The 23,227-nt window shown below is 37.2% G+C and overlaps 2 protein-coding genes across 3 annotated transcripts in view; one reads left to right on the top strand and one right to left on the bottom strand.

The window, feature by feature from the left end:
• The window catches only part of LOC107041846 (phospholipase ABHD3), a 29,972-nt gene extending 12,271 nt beyond the window's left edge, over positions 1 to 17,701 (top strand). Inside the window, exons 2-7 of one of the 2 annotated variants that reach the window (XM_015262620.2) lie at positions 1,420 to 1,589; positions 8,493 to 8,703; positions 10,513 to 10,625; positions 14,454 to 14,691; positions 14,752 to 14,947; positions 17,376 to 17,701. In XM_015262620.2, the coding sequence (XP_015118106.1) occupies positions 1,420 to 1,589; positions 8,493 to 8,703; positions 10,513 to 10,625; positions 14,454 to 14,691; positions 14,752 to 14,947; positions 17,376 to 17,557 (1,110 nt within the window). In that variant the 3' untranslated portion in view covers positions 17,558 to 17,701. The remainder of the gene's footprint in view (positions 1 to 1,419; positions 1,590 to 8,492; positions 8,704 to 10,512; positions 10,626 to 14,453; positions 14,692 to 14,751; positions 14,948 to 17,375) is intronic. The other variant, XM_015262621.2, reaches the window with a different exon arrangement.
• Positions 17,664 to 23,227, bottom strand: part of LOC107041848 (peptidyl-prolyl cis-trans isomerase E) — a 14,938-nt gene continuing 9,374 nt past the window's right edge. The window contains exons 3-4 of the mRNA XM_015262623.2: positions 19,389 to 19,745; positions 17,664 to 18,036 (exon numbers count right to left, since the gene is read on the bottom strand). Coding sequence (XP_015118109.1) covers positions 17,719 to 18,036; positions 19,389 to 19,745 — 675 coding nt within the window. The 3' untranslated portion in view covers positions 17,664 to 17,718. The remainder of the gene's footprint in view (positions 18,037 to 19,388; positions 19,746 to 23,227) is intronic.

Raw genomic sequence — 23,227 nt, 5'->3', positions numbered from 1 at the left:
CCTCGTGCGCCTGTACTCCACCAGCGTTGAATTCAGCACTTCTCCGCCTTAGCACGTAATATACTATTTTGTAGATTTTTCTTAGCCGATGGCTATTTTCATGAGAAGAGAGCGATCGAGTGAGATCCAAGACAGAGATTTTGAGTACAAAAACGTACTTTTGTTGCGTAATTTTCGTAAAAACTTGTTTATGATAATTGGGTGGTATCCAGGAGGTAACATGTCCTTTACAGGGCACCAATTGTAAGAGGGAAGTACTTTTACGAGTCAGAAGATTATGTAGAATATTTCCATACCATTATTATTCATTTATATCCATTTATTTATATTTTATGGGCTTTTGTACTTTTCACGTACAAAATCAACAAAACCACGGGAATCTGCAATACCGATAGGGGGGACCCCTGACATCTACGTGCGACCGGTTCCGTTACCCCTTAAGGTGAAACAGAACCCCTGTGACTATATGAACTTAGGATTGTGCTGTCTTCTGCAATTATTATTTTTTATTTATGAAACGATTTCATTGACTCAATAGTGCAATGATAATCGATAAAGTAGTTTCATAGATAAAAATTAATAATTGTAGGAGCAAACAAAATTCTAAAAGTTCATTGAAACACAGGGGTTCCGTTTCCCCTTAAAGAATCTACCCCGGCTGAGATTCGAACCACGACCGCCTGTATAGTCGGCAAGCCGAACCATGCGATTAAATGAACCCGACCACCGGACGTCGATCCTAATAAATTAGATCGAATGATTTCGAGTCAAAATCTTTGCTTGTCGAGGAGTCTTTGAAATATATTATTCAAAAGAAACAATCAAAATTGACAACAATTTTGCGGCCAGATACTTGCCTACGATGTTTGGTGCAACAGCCCATATCTACTATTGATACGGTAATCACCCTAAGAAAAAGGTCTTCCGAAAAAGACAGCATTGAACATTATCAGTTAATGTGAAAATTTTTGAAGATTGGACTAATATGTTATTTCTTAGTGAATGAAGTTGACGAATGTACGAATGAAAATTGTGAGAACCATAGGAACTGAATATTTTCCTAGCAAATGAGTTGATACATAAGCTGTACTCAATTGTGTAAATAAGGTGGGGCTCATTGGTAAAGTTTAATTTTCTACGATGCCAGCATGGAATTAGAAAAGAAACTATGAATAATGGAATTCAATCGAGGACTATCGAATTGATAACAGATGATCGTCACAACCTGTTATACAGAATTTCAAGAGCTACAAAGAATGCTTTCGATAAAGTGTCTTGAACCAAGAATCTTGGGTCATGATATTCACAAAATAATCTGTTCGTGATTGTTTCACTTATCGTCGTTTCCGCTCCACTGCAAATTTAATTAATGGATAAATTGAGAGCGTAATTGATGATGCACGATCTTATCTGCTACAGCCACCGCAGTTGATTTGTGCCGAGGGCCCATTTCGTACGTTCATTGAGGAGAATGTGGCAATCATCCGGAGCAAATTCTGGCCGACGTTCTGGTGCTACGAGGCGAGAGCACAAACAGTTTTGGCGAGTATCTTACGGAAATTGCTTTTACCGCACATCAAATACCGGAGGTGAATTTATTTTTCATGTATGAACCTCATAGTAATACACACGGAAAATCTCATAATGTTCAGATGCCAAAGGGGCGTGAGAGGTGTGGATAACCACAGCTTTTACACCCCTTTGTAAAACTATGAGTGCAAGTCATCGAAATGGTCTTTTTCGTGAGAAGACCCGGTAAACCGCGATTCTAACCTCGCTTCGCTCGAAACTTTGGACCTTCTGACGAAAAATTGCATTCATCACACGGTCCAAAAGTATTTTCTGACGAATGTGATTATAGACAAAACCACATTCGTCAGAAAATTCTTTGTGGACCTTGTAATGAAAATAACTATTTCATAACGCTGTCCGTTAAACGTCGTTTACGGACATTGTAAATAGTATATTTCCTCATCAGGCCGAAAATTAATATACACACCTCGCCATGGAAAACATATCACCCTCACCCACGTGCTTGCCATCCTCGCCTTCGGCTCGGAAGGCAATCTTGCACGTGGGGGACGGTGATCTGTTTTCCAAGGCTCGGGCATGTAATGTACTATTTACGAATATTTCATATGACGAACCAATTATGTCCGTCACTCGGTCGAAAACAACTTTTCAGACTCGTGTCCCATACGGCAAAATATATATTCTGAAAATTATATATTTTATATGCAGAATTGGCCTTATTTATATATAAAAGTTACATAAGATATAAATTTATATATGTTTCACATATATTTTATATTAATCTTATATATATTCGAAGAATATATTAAATTGGCCTATATTATATATGTATTTTCGTCGAACGTTACGCGTTCGCAAATCGCTGCTTACAGCCGTTATGACAAGAAATATCATTCGACATACGGCATAAAAAAACTTTTCTGGCGAATATGAGTTTGCACGAAACATACTATTTCGGCCTTGTGACGAAATAGTATATTTCGCCTTCGGCTCGTGCTATAAACCTCCCACGAACCAAAAAATACTTTTCCCACGAGTATCGAATGATATTTTTCATCACAATGTGTGGAAAAGGGACGTTTTTAGGTGAAGCGTGCCTAAAAATTACTTTTGCGCACAGCGTGATGAAAATAGCTATTTGTGTACTGCTTCTCATGATTCCTCGTCTGGGAATTGGTGTTACATACTTCCCTAATTCGGAAATTTGAAAATCACTACAAAAAAATCCTGTTCCGAGGCTGTTCCGATAGGATTTTTTTACTCGTGCGGTTGGCCACTCCTCGCCTTCGGTTCGAACGCCAACTTCACACGAGTAAAAAATCCCATCGGTACAACCCGGAAAAATACGCATACCTATATAACAAGTCGGTAAATAACATTTTTGGCGAGTATGAGGTTTAAAACTCGAGCCAAAGACGAGGGTTGTAATCCGTCAAAAACGTCATTTATCACTAGTTATATAAAAAATTGTATTACACCCTTTTCGCCAAAATTCACGTTTTTTGAATTTTTTCTGGCAAATTGTTGATCGGATTGACGTGAAAAAATATACCGTTTTTGCGTTTTATTATTACTTAATGACTTAAGAAATTTCATGATCGTGCAATCATTTTCCTGCGTTTTTTCTAAAACTTTTCGGAAATTCCCAAAACTTTAGAAAAAATGCAGGAAAATGATTGCACTACCATGAAACTTCGTGAGTCAGTCAATAATGATAAAACGCTAAAACGGTATATTATTTCGCGTCAATCCGATCAATAATTCGCCAGAAAAATGAAAAAAACGTGAATTTTGGCCGAAAGGGTGTAGTACATCCTTAACCGTCTAAGGCGAATTTCTATGTCCCCATTCATCAAAGCGGAATTCCGGCATCCCCACTCGAGTATCCTGCTATGCCTTGCGAGATTTTGTGCCTCGAGTATAGGGCAGCACCAGAATTTTTCTCAGAATTTCACTACAAAAATTCTAATATGTTTCTCTGCATGAAAAAATATTTTGAAACAAATTTTGCTTGAATAAAAAAACGACGCAAGTTGAAAATTAGCAAAATATAAATTGTTTCTTTCAAACATACGAAAATTTCAAACATGGATAATCGCTCCGCTTTCTACAACGAAATATTTGCGTCAAGATGTGGATAATTCACGTGAGATGGGACCTTTTCAGGACGAAAATATCTTTCGCAAATCGACGTTTATCAATAAATATTTTATTCCTAAGTCACAAGATTGCGAACGTATCACTATTTTTCTATTTAAGAATTCGTTTCTATATTGATCAGCCGCAATGAAAAACTACTTTCCCTTGTTTTGCAAAATGAACATTTTCGGGAGCAAAGCACATATAGTGGCGACGGGCTGGTCACTTAGGAAATCACTGGAGCATTCGATTGGAAATCAAGGAAGAAATCACCAGATATCAGTGGAAATCAAGTGATTTACATTTCCCGTCGGGAGTTCTAAGGACTTCTGGAAGTCGTCAGAAATCAGTGGTAATCATAAAGAAATCAGGTGATTTCCGAAATAATTAGAAATCATCGATGAATGTGAAACCCAAAATTTTTATTCGAGTTCACTCATACGTTCCCGTCTGACCTTCATGACATTTTTATGTACATGTCATTTGATTCTTACTATCACGTCCATAAGGCCTTTCTAAACTCTTTTGTTTCTTGAAATCGAGAAATCATCAAAATCTACTAGAAATCATGGGAATCACGAGAAATTAAAAGAAATCATCATTTTCAATTCTTATTGAGAAATCACAGAAATCATTCAAGGAATCGCAGGAAATCATCCAATTCTGAAAATCATTGAGCCACCCGATTGAGGAGTAACCAACCCCTTGGGTGTAGAATAACAAATATGTAGTGCTCGAAATAATATTTCTTGCTAACACAGAAGAATTTATCTAATTTGAGTTTTTTTAAACAACTCAATTTACTTTTACGACAAAAACTGTCCATGTCAAGACACTTTTTAAATCATTGAGTGCGAGATTTTTATTCTTGGCTATTTTCAACTTGCAATTTGTTGGGTTCAAACAAAACTTATTTAAGAACATTTTTTTTCCTCTCAGTGAATCGGGTGCGGCTAGCCGACATTATTCCTTATAGTTTTAATGTTCTCCAACTTTATTATGAATTCTATTTTTTTTTTAATTTTTAAAGGAATTTGTTGCGAGCAAGCTCGCAACAGGCCATTGCCCGACGGCCTTCAGCCAGTGAATACATTTTTCATATAATTTCTTTTTCAAACTGCATATATAATATTAATTGAGTACGTTGATATGAGTGTTTTGTTTTGAACAGTAGATAATGATTGATACAGGGTTTGTGAGTGAGGCGGAAATGGTATACATTGTAAGAGATACGGTGATGAAGAGGCGAAGGAAATAGAGGACTTTTGCTACTGGTCTTGACCTTGGAGATGTGCTAGACCTCCCCAGGAGTTCGAGCCATACTCTTCTCTTCTGGCGGCCTGTAGGTCCTCAAACAGGGTTTGTGGGGGATATTTATACCGGGATCTTCTATTGGGGTTGCGCTTGTGGCAAAGGTCAACAATATGGTCCAGTTTATTAAGGGCAAAATTCGTTGTCAGTTTTTTGAGTCTGTCAAGGATAGGTTCTATTCTGGTACGTTCGTAAAGTAGGGTGTTGGAAGGGTTGTGGAGGGGATTGTCTGGGTGGCGGATCTTCGTCATTTTACGAAGGGTGGTTCTTTCGGCAACGCCGACTATCTTTTGGGTTCCAGGTCTAGCAGAGAGGAGTAGAGGGTGGGCATAGTCCAGTATTGGACGACATTGCTTTGTATATTTTAACGACATGTTGGGTGTTGAGACCTTTATGTTTGTATGTGAGTCGACGGAATTTCATACTCCTTGCTATGCACTTTTTTTTAATGATATTGGCGTGGGACTTGAAGTTGAGGTTGTAGTCCACCTCTACCCCGAGGTATCGGGTATGGGCGCAGGGTAGGATCTGTGTTTTGGAGGGTTATACTGGAGTTGGATTTTCGCAGGTTAATGTAGAACTGTAGATATTGGGATTTGGAGGGGTTGAGTTTGAGTCGCCATTTTTCAAACCAGACCTGAATCTCGTCAGCAAGCTTTTGGAGGTTCTCGGTCGCTGCGTCCCACGTTTTGCCATGATCCACTAGCGCCGTGTCATCAGCGAACTGGACAAGGTATTTGTTGGGGTTTGGAACTAAGAAGGGGTTATCGAGGATGTCGTGGCAGAAGATGTTATATAAGAGAGGCGAGAGGGGAGAATCTTGAGGGACCCCTTGTTGGGGGCGAAGTCCTGAGAGTGGCTGTTCTTGACTTTAATGGACAGTCTTCTATTGAAAAGGAACTGTTTGACGATTTTAATCAGGTATATGGGACAGTTTAATTTGTTGAGCTTGAAGAGCAGTCCTTTATGCCAGACACTGTCAAAGGCCTTTTGGACATCTAGGAATAGTGTATTGGTTTTGAGGTTGTTGTGCTTGGCAGTATGTATGTTGGAGGTGAGGATGGTGAAGGGGTGAAGGGTAGATTTTTTTTCTCTGAACCCGAATTGATAAATGGGGATGTCATTTTTGTTGCTGTGTTGAGGTGTTCTTTAATTATTTTTTCAAACATTTTACCTATGGATGGGAGGAGGGTGATGGGCCTGTAACTGTCAATTTGGTGAACATCCTTATTGACTTTAGGAAGGACAATGATGATACCTTTTTTCCATTCGGGGGGGAAATGAGAATTTTGGATGCAGAAATTGAATATTTTACGGGTGTGGAGGTGGATTGAACTTGAGAGGTTTTTCAGAGTAGCACGGCGTATGCTATCATGACCTGGGGCCGTGTTTTTGCCATTCATGAGAGCTCTTTTATATTCGCCAGGTGAGATGGGGGGAATATCGTCGGGGGGAGGTCGAGGGGAGAGTCTGAGGGGTAATTGAAGTCGAAAAACCAGTCGTTTACATTGTCATGGGTAAGTTCGTCAAATGTGTCTGATTCGGTGTATTTGTATGTGTCTTCAAAGTACGTAGCAAAGGCATTTGCCTTGTCAACGTCTGAGGTGAGGGATTGTTTATTGAATGTAATTTCTGGGATAGTCATTTCAGGTCTGTATCTGATGAGTTTCTTAATAATGGACCAATATTCCTTACCCCGCTTGCGCTGTATTTCCCTACCAGCCTTCAGCCATTGATGAGATCTGAACTCCTGGGAGAGTTTGTATATATTTTTGTTGAGAGCATTAATTTCGGCTTTCCTAAACTGGTTGGTTGCCGGCGAGTTGAGATGTTTGATATACTCTGTATTTCCTTCTTTTGGTTTTGATAAGATGGATGATGAACGGAGGCAGTGTGTAGTTGAAGTAGTTGTACTTGGACGTCGGTGTATGTTTTAGAATTGTTTCCGAGAGAAAAGCGTTGAAAGCAGTTATGTTTTCGGCGTTGATATCGGTATGGTCCTGGATGAACTCTGCTATTTCATTGTTGACCTTATCCATATCCGTTTTGGCGAAGTTGTAAGTTGGAGGGTGAAGCTCGATGGGTGGAATGTTCGGGTCTGTTGCAATTGAAAGTTTAATTGCCAGATGATCTGCACCCAGGTTTGGGACCAGTTCCACACTGTGTACTCTGTTGAATATGTTTTTGGTACAGAAGACTAAGTCAGGAGTGGTGTCTTTGTTGAGCGGCATGATGAAGGTCGGGTCTGTGTAGATTCGTGTGAATTTTCCGGTGGAGAGAAAGTCCTGGATTTGACTATTCTTCTGCTTATCTGGGTTGAAGTCTCCTATGATCAGGGCGTATTTGCAACGCGTTGCCATGATAAACAGTGAGTTCTCGAGTTTCGTAGTGTGATGTGAGTATATCGCAAAGATGTGAAGCGGGTCCTCTCTGAATGCTATTGAGAAATGGAGTATTTCATTCAGGGGTTGGGTGATGGCAGGTGCATTTTGTTTTTTTGGATGTAGATGTGGGTTTATTTGAACTAGCGTTCCACCCCTAGTTTTACCGTTGATGGAGTTACCTATTTTACCCATGGAGAACCAATCTCTGTACTTGATGTTGGTGTTCATGTTGATTTTGGCTTCGACGAACAGGCCACAATCGATATTGTTGGACTCGACGTAGTTATTAATGAGCATCTTTTTGTTCCTGTAACTGTTTATGTTGGAGTACAGGAAATTAATGTCCGCCATTTTCAATTAAAATACTTCTGCCTGTGGAGGGTTCGGTGGGAGAGGGATCGTCGGGGGCGTCCAGGTTGAACATCAGGATATATATTTTGTTGCCAGTGAACACTGCAACTGTGTCGATCCTGAATGTGTCGATGAAACGCTTCTTGAGCTTACATAATGAGTTCTTCTCTGTTGGTGTTTTTGGGGTTGTTGATTTTGGAGATATAGGTGTTGATGATAAATTATGAATTCTATTTCCCAATGAAAAAGTCCTAGTTCATCTTGAATAATTGACAGAGTAAAACCATTAAATGTTTTAATACCTCACCGTAAATTTTGTTAGTACCAAAGTTTTAATAGTTTTTCTTCAATTTTCATGTTTGGCGAAAGCATAAAAATTATTTCGAATGAAAACATTCACAAATATCTTGAACTTGCAGAGGTCTGAGAAAACCAAATTTGGAAACTATTTTGAAATAGTTTAAAAGTACCTTAAAAGTTTCTTGTAGAATTCTTTTTTTTTATCGTTATTTTATATTGCTTCGACCCGGTTAGGGTATGTTGCGATGATGATCAAGAGTTTAGACGGTTAGATCTCACCATTCCACCCGGCCGGGTTTTGAACTCGGAACCTTTCGCATGTGAGGCAACGAACTTACCCGCTGCACCAAGCCACCGGCTTGTAGAAAATGTTGTCTGACAAACATTCTTAAACCTCTTCATTCCAAGGATATTCATCAGACAACACTCCATAACTTTAATCATTCTATCAGGAATATATTGACTCCTTTGCAGGGAAATACTGACATTGAAAGACGGAGGAGAGGTTGCACTGGATTGGGCAGATCAGGGTTGCTCTCCCACATCACCGATTGTCATTATCCTGCCTGGATTGACAGGATCGAGCCAGACTGAGTACATAAGGTGTCTTATCACAGCGGCCAAGAACGTCGGAATCAGATGTGTTGTTTCTAATAATCGGGGACTGGGTGGGGTTCCGCTCAAGGTGAGATGGCTATCAAAAATATTTATAAAATTGTGAAAATGCACTCTAAAAATGACTGATACGATAGCTGTTTCGTTTACAAGTAAACGAAAAAACTTTTTTCTCAGTGACCTTCACTTTTCCCAGTCCGGAGATTGGTATTGGCCCTTAATTAAACCTCAAACTCGTCGAAAACCCTAGTGGCAGTCGACGCGAAGTATTCGTTTAGTCGTAAATGAAAAGTAAACGAAAATGCACTTTATGCCACGCTGTGCGATAAGTCAAGATTAAAGCACGCTGCGCTTCGGGCAGCCTGCTCGGAACTCGACTACCGCACGAGGTGGCACATAACAGTATAGAGCACTCGGCGATAAATTCCATTTTCAACAAATGTGAGTACAGACCTCGTCTTCGGCTGGGCCTGTAAACTTCACATCCGTCGAAAACGGAATTTCACCACTTGTATTCTAATATACTTTTTCGGCACGAGCTAAACGTAGCAGCACACGCACGAAAAAAATTAATAGAAAAACCTATCGAATTCGTTAGAAAATTCTATTGAATTTCTATTCAACTTTCTATTAATTTTTGGCTGATTCTATTGACATGTTGAATAGAAAACATTTAATAGAAAAAGTCAACAGAATTCGATTTTTCTATATAACTTATTCTTTTTATATATTTTCTATAGAATTTGCTCGACTCAAATTTTCTAAGTTTCTTTCATTCTATTTTTCTTTTCTTCTCATCAAAAAAATCAAATGAAAAAACTTGAATAATTTGAGCCGACGAAATTCTATAGAAAATATCTCAATAGAATAAGTTATATAGAAAAATTGAATTCTGTTGACTTTTTCTACTGAATATTTTCTATTGAACATTTCAACAGAATCGGTCAAACACTAATAGAACAGTTCAATAGGAATTCAATAGAATTTTCAAACGAATTCGATAGGTTTTTCTATTAAATTTTTTGGTCCGTGCACTGTCAAAATAGTATATTTCGTTACGAGTGCGGAAAAGAGTTTTTTGGCTCGTGGGATGTTTATAGCATGAGCCGAAGGCGATTCAATCACAATGTGTGGAAAAGGGACGTCTTAGGCACGCGAAGGGTGCCTAAAAAGTTACTTTTTCGCACAGCGTGATGAAAAATTATGTTCGTCACTCGTGTGATTGCATTCCTCGGCTTCGTCTCGGTATGCAACCCTCACACTCATCAGAAAAGTTTTTTTTCGGCCTTGTGACGAAAATAGCTATTTTGTCATAACGGCTGTAGACGGCGATTTATCGACGCGTAGCATCCGTAAAGCACTGCCTTACGACCGAAATGACAAAAATTCACTTTTTTAATCGAGAAGTAAGTCTTGATTAGGGTAACTGAGAGTTAGGTTTTCATTCACGCTTGTGGATTTTCCCATCAACCGCGGTCACCCTAATCGAGACTCTCATTACTGGACCTAACCACAAGTTATGCCTGGCCTGAAGATTAGTCATGTTCAGGCAATGGCGATTAATTTCGATATAAAACAACTTCATGCCGTGTATATCTCCTTTCATAGGTAGAAATTTTGCAAGATTTATGTTGTTATTTCGGCGAATAAAGAATACGAAACCCGGCTGAGAACTAGCCCCGGCAACTAGCTGTTGGTGATTAAAGAAATTTTCCTCTACTTTCGTATTCATTGTTTTTTTTTATTCAAAAATATCTTCGAGTAGGAAAATTGTCTCGTAGGCGTCCCTTTGAAAATGATTTAATATTTTAATTATCTCATTCCCTCACTTAACTAGCTAATTTAACTATTTTAATTTTTTTATTTAAAAAAATCACAGACTCCAAGGCTGTACTGTGCTGCTAATTATGATGATTTCACCGAAGTTGTGGACCATATCAAGAAAACCAATCCAGGTATTCCTCTCGGAGCCACTGGAGTATCAATGGGCGGGTAATAAACTAATATTTACTCTGGCATGATTCATGAGTATTTCATTACGATAAAATGTTATCTGAGTAAGAAAAACCATTGATATATCTTCACAAACACATCTTCAGTCACTCAATTTTTTATATTAATCGCAATTAGGGATGGACGAGATTCTTCCAGACATGGGAAATGTCAATATGCTTGCAGAAGACTCGTGTAGAAAATCAAACTCCATGAGTTATTTGTAAACGATTTTGGTTTTTTTATACAATGGAATTACTAAAGAATTTTCTCGGTATAAATTCTTAGTTTTTTCCACTACAAGATGAACGCACTTATGTTTGAACTCGCCTAGTGATCGAACTCATTGACAAATTTATCGTTGACCAAATGTTTAATGTAGTAGAATGGAACTTTTGTCCTTTTCCAAAACCAATTTCATGTTCATAATTCAATGTGATCTTGGGACACTTTCCCATATATAAGTTTTACTGAATCTTGTTCACTCTTGTTCGTTTCAGTAGCGAAGTGGTAAAAGAAGATAAGTCAATTTTGACTATTGACCAATTTTCAATAAACATCTCAGAATCTAAGAGAGATAGCAAAATTTTTGTTATAACCTTTTTGTGGAGCCAATTGAGTGCTACAACAAATGTATGTTTAAAACACAGCAATAGTTTCTCCAATTCAACGAACAGTGTACCCTTATAAAATTTCTAGACGCGTGGTTTACACCACAAATAAAGTACATCACTAGTGGGTTTTTAGTAAATCGCGTGTTGTTAATTTTCACACCTTTTCCAAATCACTTTTCCCCAACCCGCCTAAATTTTTAGCATCAATCTCAAACATGTAATTACGAAAATTTCGCTATACCCCTTAGATTCGGAAATATTCCTCAAAAACTCAACTGGGAGATAAGTCGACTTATCTCCGTTTACCACTTCACTACTGGTTTTGAACTAGAAAAACCACTGAGACGATTGTGTTCACAATTTCATCGATTCTTAGTTACATTTAGGGATCCAGAAAAATGATATGACATCCCGTCATGTGACAGGTCAGTGCCCGTCATGAGACAGACTGGAATATGACAATTTCTTGTCATATAACATTATGACCAATTTAGTATCTGACCGTCACTTTCCATCTAACTAGTAGTCATATGAATTGAAATTCAGAAATAGCCCCGTGATTGCATGATACATACAGGGGTCCCATCTGAAAAGATACGGCTAAATATCTCTCAAGGGGGGCGGGTAACAAAAAAATGTTCGATACAAAAATTGTAGGGTTTCGAGGGGGACATCCGATATTGTCATTATTTTGAGCTTTCAAGCTCACGCTTGCAACCTGCAAGCACAAAGTGCTTTTTTTTCAAATGGCAACCGCATTTTTTACCCCAATGAAACTTGTTCATCTTGATAAGTTGTTTTCAGAAACCTCGTCATTCATTTAATTTCATTTCATTTTACTCGAGAAATGCCATAAAAAGAGTTTCCAGGTAATTTTATCCGTTGACAGCATCATTGAAGAAATATAGGCCTATCATTTGCCTATCAACCACACCGCACCACACGTTTACTTTCTAACGCTGTTGATGATCAATGTGTTGCGTCCAGTGAGGATTTTCCCTTGACCAATAATGACAATTGTGTCGATTTAACGATCCAGTACTCTGGAACGTTGCCTCGCTGCTGAATAGAACGTACTGTAAAAAAGGTGGATCTTCATTCAGTCTCTGCAAGGCCCAGTTACAAAAATCAACACGGTTTTGCCTGTCTTGCGCAGACAATGCAGTCAAAGTTATGTGATACGGGTGGTAGCGGCCAGATCGCAAAATTCTTTGTGCTGTGCTCCGTGGTACTCCTAAATCCCGTTCAATTTCTCTTAAACTGACGTGAGGATTCATGTGAATCAAAGCTAATATTGCAACAGCTCAGAGATCATCAGGATTAATACCTTGTTGTACTTGTTGTCGTCCTCGAAGGATTTTCCCTCTTCTACAACTCCTTTCGATCCTCCGGATAACTAAATCTGTAGGATAATGTAGTCGATTGCAGTACCGTTCTCGATCTGTTCGAGCAGCGGCTCGATACACTCCCCTACACTCTCCCAAAATAAGTAAAATATCGACAATTTCATTGGCTGAATACATCGTGATGTGGTCAATAAAATAACAAGTGATACTAACTTGATTCGGGTTGAATTGGCACCGATTAGAATAAAAGAATCCTCGGAGGAGTGGGGAAATGTTTTGTTTATTGTTTACATTTGATAATTCCGGTGTGTAAACAGATCAATGGAACAATTACACCAAGATGCGCTAAGGATGTTTGAATCTTGAATTCGACCACAGAACTTGTTTTTGTGGCATTTTTCGAGTAAAATGAGATGAAATTAAATGAATGATGAGGTTTCTGAAAAACTCATCAAGATGAACAAGTTTTGATTGAGGTAAAAAATGCAGTTGCCATTTGAAAAAAAAAGCACTTTGTGCTTGCAGCTTGCAAGCGTGAGCTTGAAAGCTCAAAATAATGACAACACCGGATGTTCCCCTCGAAAGCCTACAATTTTTGTATCAAACATTTTTTTGTTACCCACCCCTTTCAGAGATATTTAGCCGCATCTTTTCAGATGGGACACCCTGTATATGCATACGAGAATGTATTCACATCGAAATAAGTAATTGAAAATACTAATCATTACTAAATTGACAAAAAAATCACCGAAAAATTCATGACTGTCATGACTGTTTACATCTAGCTAGTTGGTTCAGGGTGGCAGGGGAAAGTATGACCGAAATTATTTCTCAATTCTTCTTCAGACATATTCTCTGTCATATATAGCCTCTTCTATGGGGCATAACTTCATCGGGGAAGCCCCGGCTCTTCTCTTTACTTCGATCTTGATATGCTTCTTCGTGAAATAAAAGTACCATGAAAATCACGTAAAAGAGGATACTCGTTTAAGGGGATACTCGTCGGTGAAATTTAAGTCTTCACTAGACCTTTGGACCCATTGAACAGTTTATGACATATGACTGAATATGGGAATGACTAGGGATAATAGTGGACCCGATCGATTTTGCCCCGTATAACCACGAAAAACTTTTTTTCTGTTTTTACCTTCAAAATGTTCCTTGCGTCGTAGTTAGAAAAACTTTTCCATTACCGTATAACTTTCGGTTTCTTACGGATTTTCATTTTTCCAGCAGTATATCAATTCCTAATGCTTCTTCCAGGTTTCGAAAAAGAGGTGTTCCCTCACGGCCACCCAATCCTTCTAGTGACCATGCTCAGCGCTGCTTAGCTTCCCAAAGCTAAGCCGGCCCACTACGTAGTTTTCATACGATTTTAGCTTTTTTTTTAATACTCGCTACGCTCCAAAGAATAAAGTTAAGCATCCGTTTTACTTTATTCGCAATAGATCATGAATAAATGAATTTTGAATTTCATAAATTTTTCGTGCCTCTAGAGTAGAGTAAAATTTATGAAATTCAAAATTCATTTATTCATTTATTCATTCAGCCGTATGGCTTCTGATGTCAAACTGCTTAAAATAGTTCGATGATTGAAAACTAGATTTTTTTTCCAAGTATTACATTAAAGAAGCGAATTTATATAGCGTTCCACATTTTTGTAACGTCATAGGAAATGATTGGATGGGATTTGGATGAGGTAGGACGGGAACCGGGATTATTCTCAATATGAATAACCAGAAAATTTTTACTAAAAAAATTATAGTCCAAACCGGAGTTTGAGTTCGGGACCTTCGAATTATGCATCGAGTGCTTTTTTCACCTACCTACAATTATTTCACTGGTTGGAATCCCATTTTTTGTTCCAGATTAATTCTAGGGAATTATCTGGCTCAACACGGTGCAGCTGCAAGGAAAAAAGTGAAGGCAGCATTTATCGTTTCCGTACCATGGAATATAGTAGAAGCAGTTAAGAGCTTCGAGAAACCATATCTCAATTTAATGTTGAATAGATATCTTGCTGAAAATCTGTGCCGAAATATCAGACGAATGGAGTCTTCCAGCAATGTAATGTTCTCAGATATCAACGTCGAGACAGTGTTGAAGGTAAAAATGAAAAGAAAAGTCGGAAATTGAAAGTATTGAAAGTTTTTTTTGGTTTTTCAGAGTAGAACTATTAAAGAATTTGATTCACATTTCACTGCAAAACACTTTGGTTACAAGGATGTAGACGATTATTACGAGAATGCATCACTCCATAAGAAATTACACCTCATTGAAGTTCCCGTTTTGTGTCTGAGTGCCGCAGATGACCCGATGCAACCACTTGAAGGTGAATATGAGATATTCCGCGACAACTCAAGTTAGTTTTCTTTTACTGCGACTACACGTATGAAAAAATCGTATAGAAATTTTCTACACGGATTGCGTATAGAAATTCTATAGGATTTCCGTATATAATATTCGGAAATTTTTATACGAATTATTTCTATACATAAATTTTTGTTTTCGTACGAAAGATGTCTAAACGCTCCAGAGAAAAACGTAGAGAAATGTCGCAACTCCATACGAAATGTTTCTATACATGTGGCAGTGGGTCGTATAGGATCAAACCTATAGAAATCGTATAGAAATAATTTGCATAAAAAATGTCCGTATAGAAATATCCGCATATTATATACGAAAATCCTATCGAAATTCTATACGATTTTTTCATACGTGTATACCCACTACAGAAACTACATATTCGCTTCCAAGTTCTTCATTCTGGGTGTATTACCTCTCCGGGAAAATGATGAAAAATTGCGATAAATATGTGACGTTTGAGGGTTCGTACGGGTTACTCAGACAACCCAAAACACTTATGATGAACCCTTGGATCGCTAAGTTGACCCTTCTGCTTTGGCTACTCTAGCGGCTACAGCCTATTAGAAAAAAATGAAATTTCATGGACAGTTGACTATCAATTTTGAGGACAGTGACATTGAATGTGATTTAGGGGAAAAAGTCATGAAATTTCAAGTTTCACTGAAAATTTAGTAAAATTCCAGAATTTTGGGTAGCATAAAGAAGAGAATTCCTTAATTTATTCAAATTTCTAATACAATATGAATATTCAGTGTCAAATTGCATTGAATTTCATGATTTTTCCCCCTAAATCGCATTCAGTATCACTGTCCTGAAAATTCACGAATATATTTACCAGAATTTTCTGGTTTTCTATGCATTTTCAGGGAGACTGGAACGGAAATTTACAGTTCTGTTTGATGTTTCCACGAAATTCTGAATTTTCAATGACAAGATTTCCTGAAATTTCAGTGGAACTTGAACACGATAAAAATTTTCAGAATTTGGCACGGAAAATTCAGACGAAAATTTTTAACAGTGTACACTAAGAAAAAAAAATATTTTTTCCAAATATTCATTTATTTGAGAGAAGCATTCATTTTTTCAAAATCGTATTTCTCCAATCGAGTCATTCGCAGGCGAGCCTAATTATGTTTCAATTATGACAATCATGTTGCTCTAGAAGATGATATTGCACTTGACCTTGGATTAACTCCTCCAATGATTATTCATTTTTCCCAAATTTTTTATTTTCTACAAGGAAGAATTTCAATTAATTTTTTAATGTTGACAATTATTGAGAGAATCAGTCAAGATCATAACTAATATAATCATCTTCTAGAGCAATATAATTGTTATAATTGAAACCTAATAAGGATTGCCTGGGAATGCACCGGCTGGAGAAATACGGTATTGAAAAAATAAGTACTCTCACGTAAATGAATATTCGGCAAAAATATATTTTTTTCTCAGTGGAAGGGGATAATTTTGATGGAAAAAGCTGCATAAATAATCACTCTCGTTTGATTGATAAAACGATAATTTGCTTCGAATAAAATTCTTTAACGTCTAGACATGAGATATAAAAATGGGTCCAGTATCTGTTTGAATCAAATAACAACAGAGACAAATAAGAAGTGCTTTCATGAAATTCTCATTTTTTATAGGTTAATGTCGCAGAAACAACGTACTACAAATTTTACAAAAAATTCACCGTATTCGGATTTTATCAATCTGTCACGGATAAATTTTTTAAAAACATTTTTCTCATAAGATGGAAAAACGAGTTCGGCGGGACCCATAACGCCCGTTTGACCTATGCCTCGCGTGTTAGAAGCCCGCATTTTATTATTTATTATCTCCCAAAGTGTGTAGTCCAGCTAGATTTTTTTTCAATAGCTGGGGACTATTTTAAAGATCCATGAAAAACATGGGGACAAAAAAAATCGTGTTTTCTAGGGAACCTTATAAACCTTAAACATTCTCACGGTTTTTAGAAACGAAGACAGTCATGCTGCTGTCATTGATAGTCTCCGATATAGTCAAACAGTTTCTAGACGAAAACACCCTGGTGTCTGGCAGAAAAAAAATCAGTCAAAAATCTCCAATAAAAAAATTTTCATTGAAATAGAGTTTTGTTGTTTTGAGGTTGTAAATATAACGATTGAATTCAAATGTGGGAATGTGAGTACATGAATTGGTGTCTCAAGTATAAGAAGCTTTCTGGAAATGTTCGTATCTTGAAAAATAAGGATTGAAACGTTCATATCCCAAAAACTAATTGAGAGAGAATTTTTTCTCCATTTTCCCGTATTCTTGAGGAAAATCAGTGTAGAAAACATATGTCAAATAGCGGCGCCACAGGAATCGTAATCGTCCCAGTCGTTATTCTAATGTTAATAAGCTAAAAGATATAGATCATAAGAAATTAATTTTATTTCCAGGAATACCGGTGAAAGGAGCTAGTAAATCTAAAAATGTTGCTCTTCTGGTGACAGTACGAGGTGGCCACATTGGATGGCTCGAGGGATTCTGGCCACTTGGCGAAGAAAGTTACATAGGAAAACTTTTTTCCCAATACTTCGACAGTGTTTTTAAAAAAATGGACGAGAATATTTTTTTATGATCTCTCCCCTTTTGAAAAATATTCTACGAGAACTTCATCCGACTTCACTCAGGATTTAACATTATTAGACAATGCCTAGCTCGTAAAGCTGAATGAAAATTGATATCAACGAGAAAATTAAATCTGACAATTTAGAGGTTTTAATTTTTATTACAATCATTCTAATTCAATTCGCCACAGGTACTAATGACAATTTTTTGAGACGGTGTCCCAGCTTTGCTACCGAACTTCTCTATTTTTTTCACAACGTCCAGTCCACTGAGAACGTGTCCAAAGACCACATGTTTATTGTCTAACCAGTCAGTTCTCGCTGTGCACAAGAAAAATTGTGAGCCATTGGTGTTTGGTCCAGAATTGGCCATAGAGAGGATCCCAGGCCCTGTGTGTTTCAATTCAAAATTCTCGTCTTCGAATTTATGTCCATAGATTGATTTACCTCCAGTGCCATTATGATTCGTGAAATCTCCACCTTGACACATCTGATTTTATTGTTAAGGATTCCGGTCTGTTGAAATTACTCTTGAAACCTTGTTAAATATTTAAAACTTCTAGAAGAAATTGATTGAGAGAATTGTTCCATTTCAGATTTTTTTTACTTTTACTTTATCTGAAGAATTGGCAAAGCTAAAGGGAAACATCAAAAGATTTTTTATATATTCCAAGGCATTTGGAATTAAGAATTCTCTTCATACCTTCCGTAGCTTGTACATTCAACAGGATGTAAAAGAATTAACTATGTAATTAATGATAAATAAAATTGGGATTCCTAGTTTTATTTGAAATGAAAAAAAAACTGACGATAGTAATTCAATAGGGGATACGAAAATTATGCTAGAAAATTTTGTTAAATTAATTATGTAATGTCAATGCGTAAAATGAACAAATTCTTCTAGAAAAATGAACTTTAATAACGCCCATACCACCAAATTAGTTCCATCAGACTGAACTTCTTTAATTAATTTTAGTCATTAGAGAGAGATATTCACACAAGCGGCTAACAAGGGACCAGATATGAGAAAGTTTTTCTTTCGTTTTCTTTAAGGGCATTTCATCTAAATGAACGAAGATGTATTTTATCAACAAACCTAGATTATTTATCCGGCATTCAATGCCATTCAAGTAATTTTGTGTAAGTGTTCTTTTTATGGAAATATCTGTTTTGCTAGGTCTGGTCATGGAGGTAAAAAATGGGCTGTGCAAATGAATGAAAAATTAAATAGATTGGTCGTTTCAGTTCAAAGGGAGACTACCATGAATTTTGGACATTATATATTGTTGGACTGCGGATCTTCATATGTTTCCTCTATTTTCCATGAGTACTCACTAGTGTACTCAATTTTCAAGATGAACTACATTTTTTGGAAAAACAACAATTACCAGACTTTTCTTCGATATTTGACTCCCAAACAAAATAATGTCTTTTTTGTATGGAAAAATCGACTGAACATGCGAAACAATGCGATTGATTTGTTACAGGTTATTAAAGTAGTATAAATGTAACTCAAATTTTAAAGATTAAAATGTGGAAAAAATCTTGAAAAAAATTGGAAAAAAAATTCTATGCCCACAATCCAAATTATGGTCAGTGTCAATCTTTTGCAAAAAATTATTTTTCTATCTGAGTGCCTCGAAACGGCCGACTATATGATCGTGAAGAGATCAATATTTTCGAACGTACAAAATTGCCACTGAAAAGCAATCCACTGCAGTAGAAAAGCATTTCACTGGAGAAAAAAATAGCCAAAGTACTTGGATATCCTTAATAATCCGTAATGTTTCAAACTCATGGTAATCTCCCCTTAATAAAAAAATGATAATTTAACAAGGATACAAAGTCTGGAATGACTCGATGAAACGTACTCCCCTGATATCCATATCCCTTCTCGTGAGTACATAAACACCGAAAATTCTCAGCAGTTCGGGGGACAATGTCCGCTCTCAGCATCATGATAATCCTCCCTAGCTCATGTTTACCGACGGTTATATCGAAATAAACCTGGGGATTACGTTTTTCTTTTATCGTCGCTGGAATCTCGGATTTTCCCGTTTCATCTTTGCTGAGGGTTTCACCGGCGTGCTCCTGCAGCCACATGTCATCTGCCCACACTGGCTTCGATGAGCCCTCCTTTATCCTCTGTGGCTTGGCTATGTTTACTCGTATTGTTCTTCCAAATAATTCGGAATCATTCTGAAAGATGAAAAAAAAAGATCATAAAACCCCTTGGCTACACAAGATCTATGAGGAGATCAGAATATTTCACTCATCTTCGAAAAAGATTGCTTTAGGAATTTTGTTCCTTATCCATATGTCTTAAGAATAAGCTATATGAATGGAAACATTAAGGATTTTTCTTTTACTAGCGCCACTCTCGCTGCTGGCAATGATGTCTTGTTGATGTCCTTTTTCCTGTCCATTAATTATGTACAATCATTCTTTTTTCTGTCAGATTTGATATTCCTTTTTTCAATTAATTGTTTATAATCATTCTTAAAATTGTTGCAAAAAAAAACGACCGACGAGAATCATAGATCCCAATTTATCAGCTGTTAAATGTTCATATTACAATAAATGATTTGCTTATATATTCTCATTCCTATGCTCACTGAATAAGCATTTAATCATAATTACAATTCAATTTCTTCTAGAATCACTTTAGAGTATGATTTTCTGGAATTCAATGTTGATACTTTGGTAAAAGTGCGTGCACTGTTATCAATTTTTTGTTAGTTCACATGATAATTCAATTAATCTGTTGTTCATCTCATCAATATAATTCCGTGCTTAAAATATTGTCATTTCGTATTTTCAGCACCTAATTACACGTATGAAAAAATTCAATAGAAAATCTAGCGAAGTCGCTAGAAAATTCTATTGGAATTCTGTAGGAATGCTACGGGGTTTCTATAGAATTTGTATTGGAATTCTATTGAAAAATTCTATTTGTCTTTTGCGCTGATTTTATTGGATATTCGATAAGAAAAAGTCAATAGATTTCGAATTTCTGTTTAAATTTTTCTCTTGAGATTTTTTCTGTAAGAATGCTTGAGCATCAATTTTTTAAGTTTTTTCCACTCGAATTCTGTAATGCAAAACAAAACAAAATCCAGCGAAAAAAAATTGTACCCAATTATTCTAATTAAAACAATCTCAAGAGAAAAATTTGAATTCTCAAGAAAAAAAAATCAAGATCTCAAGAGAAAAACATAAATTCAAAATATATTGACGTTCCTATCAAATATGCATTCACATCAGCGCAAAAAACAAGTCGAATTTTTCAATAGAATTCCAATAGAAATCCTGCAGAAACCCCATAGAATTCCTACAGAATTCCAATAGAATTTTCTAGCGAACTTGCTACGTTTTCTATTGAATTTTGTCATACGTGTTTGTACTCAATCAAATTTAAGTTTCCAATTTTTTGTGTTAGGGTAACTAATTATGGTCTAAAAAGTCCGAATATGTGATTTTTGTCCGTATGTATGTATGCGTGTATATATGTGGTCTTTTTTCTTCATTTTTTCCGAAATTTTCTTAAAAAGGATCAGTAAAATTTAATTACTTTTCATCATCAATTAAAATTCAATTTTTCATACACATTCAAAAAAATTGATATTTTTACAAAAATCAATTTTTCAACGATCACTCAAAATTTTTTTTACCAAAATCGAACTAGTCATGGCACAAAAAGTTGATAACAGTACCATCATGATTCCATCAGAATATGATGGGGGTCGCACAATTTGTTGTTGAGCTACAGCACATCGTTTATGCGATTTGAAAGAGAAAATCGAGTTTTTCATCATTACTGAAACAAGCATCAGTGACAGCAATTGAATCAAGGCTTGAAAAATATATTTCAATGCCTTCTTAATCAGATTGAAAAATGGTGAGAACAGCATCATTGCTTATCAAATTACACAATACCGTCATGAGCTTTTTGTATCAAAATCTCTATCTGTTTTAAACTCAGGTACCAGTGTATTATGTTGAATACTTTTCGTCATTGAGGCCCGATAAATGGCAATTACGGGTCTATTTTCGGGCCGATAGATGGCGATTATCTGTACTGTCCCGTTACATGAGGACTTAGTCCCGGTAAATTCACTTACCAGGCCTAGTCCCGATAAAGCCGCTGCGTGAAGTGAGCCGATTTGGTTATCGCTCATGAACTGAGTTGGGCAAGTAAAATACTACGGGTATTTTACCAAGTTTTCTACATGTAAAAAAACAAGTAATTTACCAAGGAGGTTTTAGATCTTTTTGACCACGTGTGTGCGTGATTGAGAACAACACAGGTGTTCTGGCTTGTGAGAAACGCCATTGACAGGGTTGCAAGGATCATGCCTCACAAGGGTCAGACATCGCAATGGTCATACCTCGCGAGGATCAAACATCGCAAGGGTTATAACTCGCAAGAGTCAAACATTGCAACGGTTAAACAACAGAGGTAGGCAGAGGACAATCTCATAAGTCAAATGACAACAAGCAACAACTGGAAAAACACCCAGGCAGTCAAAATCCGCTCTACTGACGTTCTACCGTCGACAGGGACCGATGGGTTGCTGTCGTGCCACCGTCGACAGCAACAGCATCGAAAGGTCGGCAGTACATCGTCAGTAGTAAGAGGATTAATTATAAGGGTCGGGAGTTTATGGGGCGCAGTAAAACCTGTGAAGGATAGTACCTCTATTCTACATGCAAAAGGCGTATGCGGGGGTCCAGGTAGAACCCTTTGCCAATGATACACTTTTTTATTTTTCCTCATAATCACCCCATCAACAGTGTTGGCTGACTGGGCAGTAAAGACAATCACAACGGCCCAACGATTATGAGGGTCAAGCAAACGGAAAGGGAGGAAAATCTTCAAGGGTCTAACGGGAGACATGATCCTCGTGATGTATAACCCTTGCGACCTCTGAACCTTGCAACGTTGGGCCTTTGTGGGGTATGACTATTGCGACATTTGACTCTTACGAAGCAGGATCCTTGCGAGATATAGCCTGTGCCATATTTGATCCTCGCGAAGCATGATCATTGGGAGATATGGCCCTCATGACGTTTGACGCTTGTTGGGTATGACCTTCATAACGTTTGATCCTTGCAAGGTATGGCCCTCGTGACGTTTGACCGTCGCTTCTACTATGTACCGTAGAAAACTCCGATTTTCAGTGAACGACCCAACCCTGCTCATGAGGCTGCATGTATCCAAGGAGCACGATTTCGATATCGAAATTGTGCTCCTTGGGTACAGTGCAGTAAGACGTACAGCACCACTGCCGGTCTAGACAGTAATATACCCTACCACTATCGCAATAGTAGATTATGTCATTAGGCGATAAAAGTATTATCTGGCGAATGGGGCTTTATAATCCGAGCCGAAGGCGAGGATTATAATCACATTCATCAGATAATACTTTTATGTCATGGGGCCCGAAAACCGCGACATGAACTATCTTGTTGATATCAGTCGTTCTGCGTTGGAAAATTTTGTTTAACAGAAATTGAGTGTTAATTCGACGGAAATGCAAGATTATGTGCCAGACAGTGATGAGAGTGATACGGATATATTTTTTTCAGCTGTTTGATTTTTTTCATGGATTACTTCAATTCATTTTTTTTCTCATCTCTTAATTTTTTTCTATTGTTTTTGTTTATTTTTTCAGGGGGGG

This window comes from Diachasma alloeum, unplaced genomic scaffold (genome assembly GCF_001412515.2).
Source record: "Diachasma alloeum isolate Michigan unplaced genomic scaffold, Dall2.0 Dall_scaffold_00381, whole genome shotgun sequence".
Classification (NCBI taxonomy): domain Eukaryota; kingdom Metazoa; phylum Arthropoda; class Insecta; order Hymenoptera; family Braconidae; genus Diachasma; species Diachasma alloeum.
Note: the sequence above shows the minus strand (reverse complement) of the source record. Positions and strands in the feature narration are given on the sequence as shown.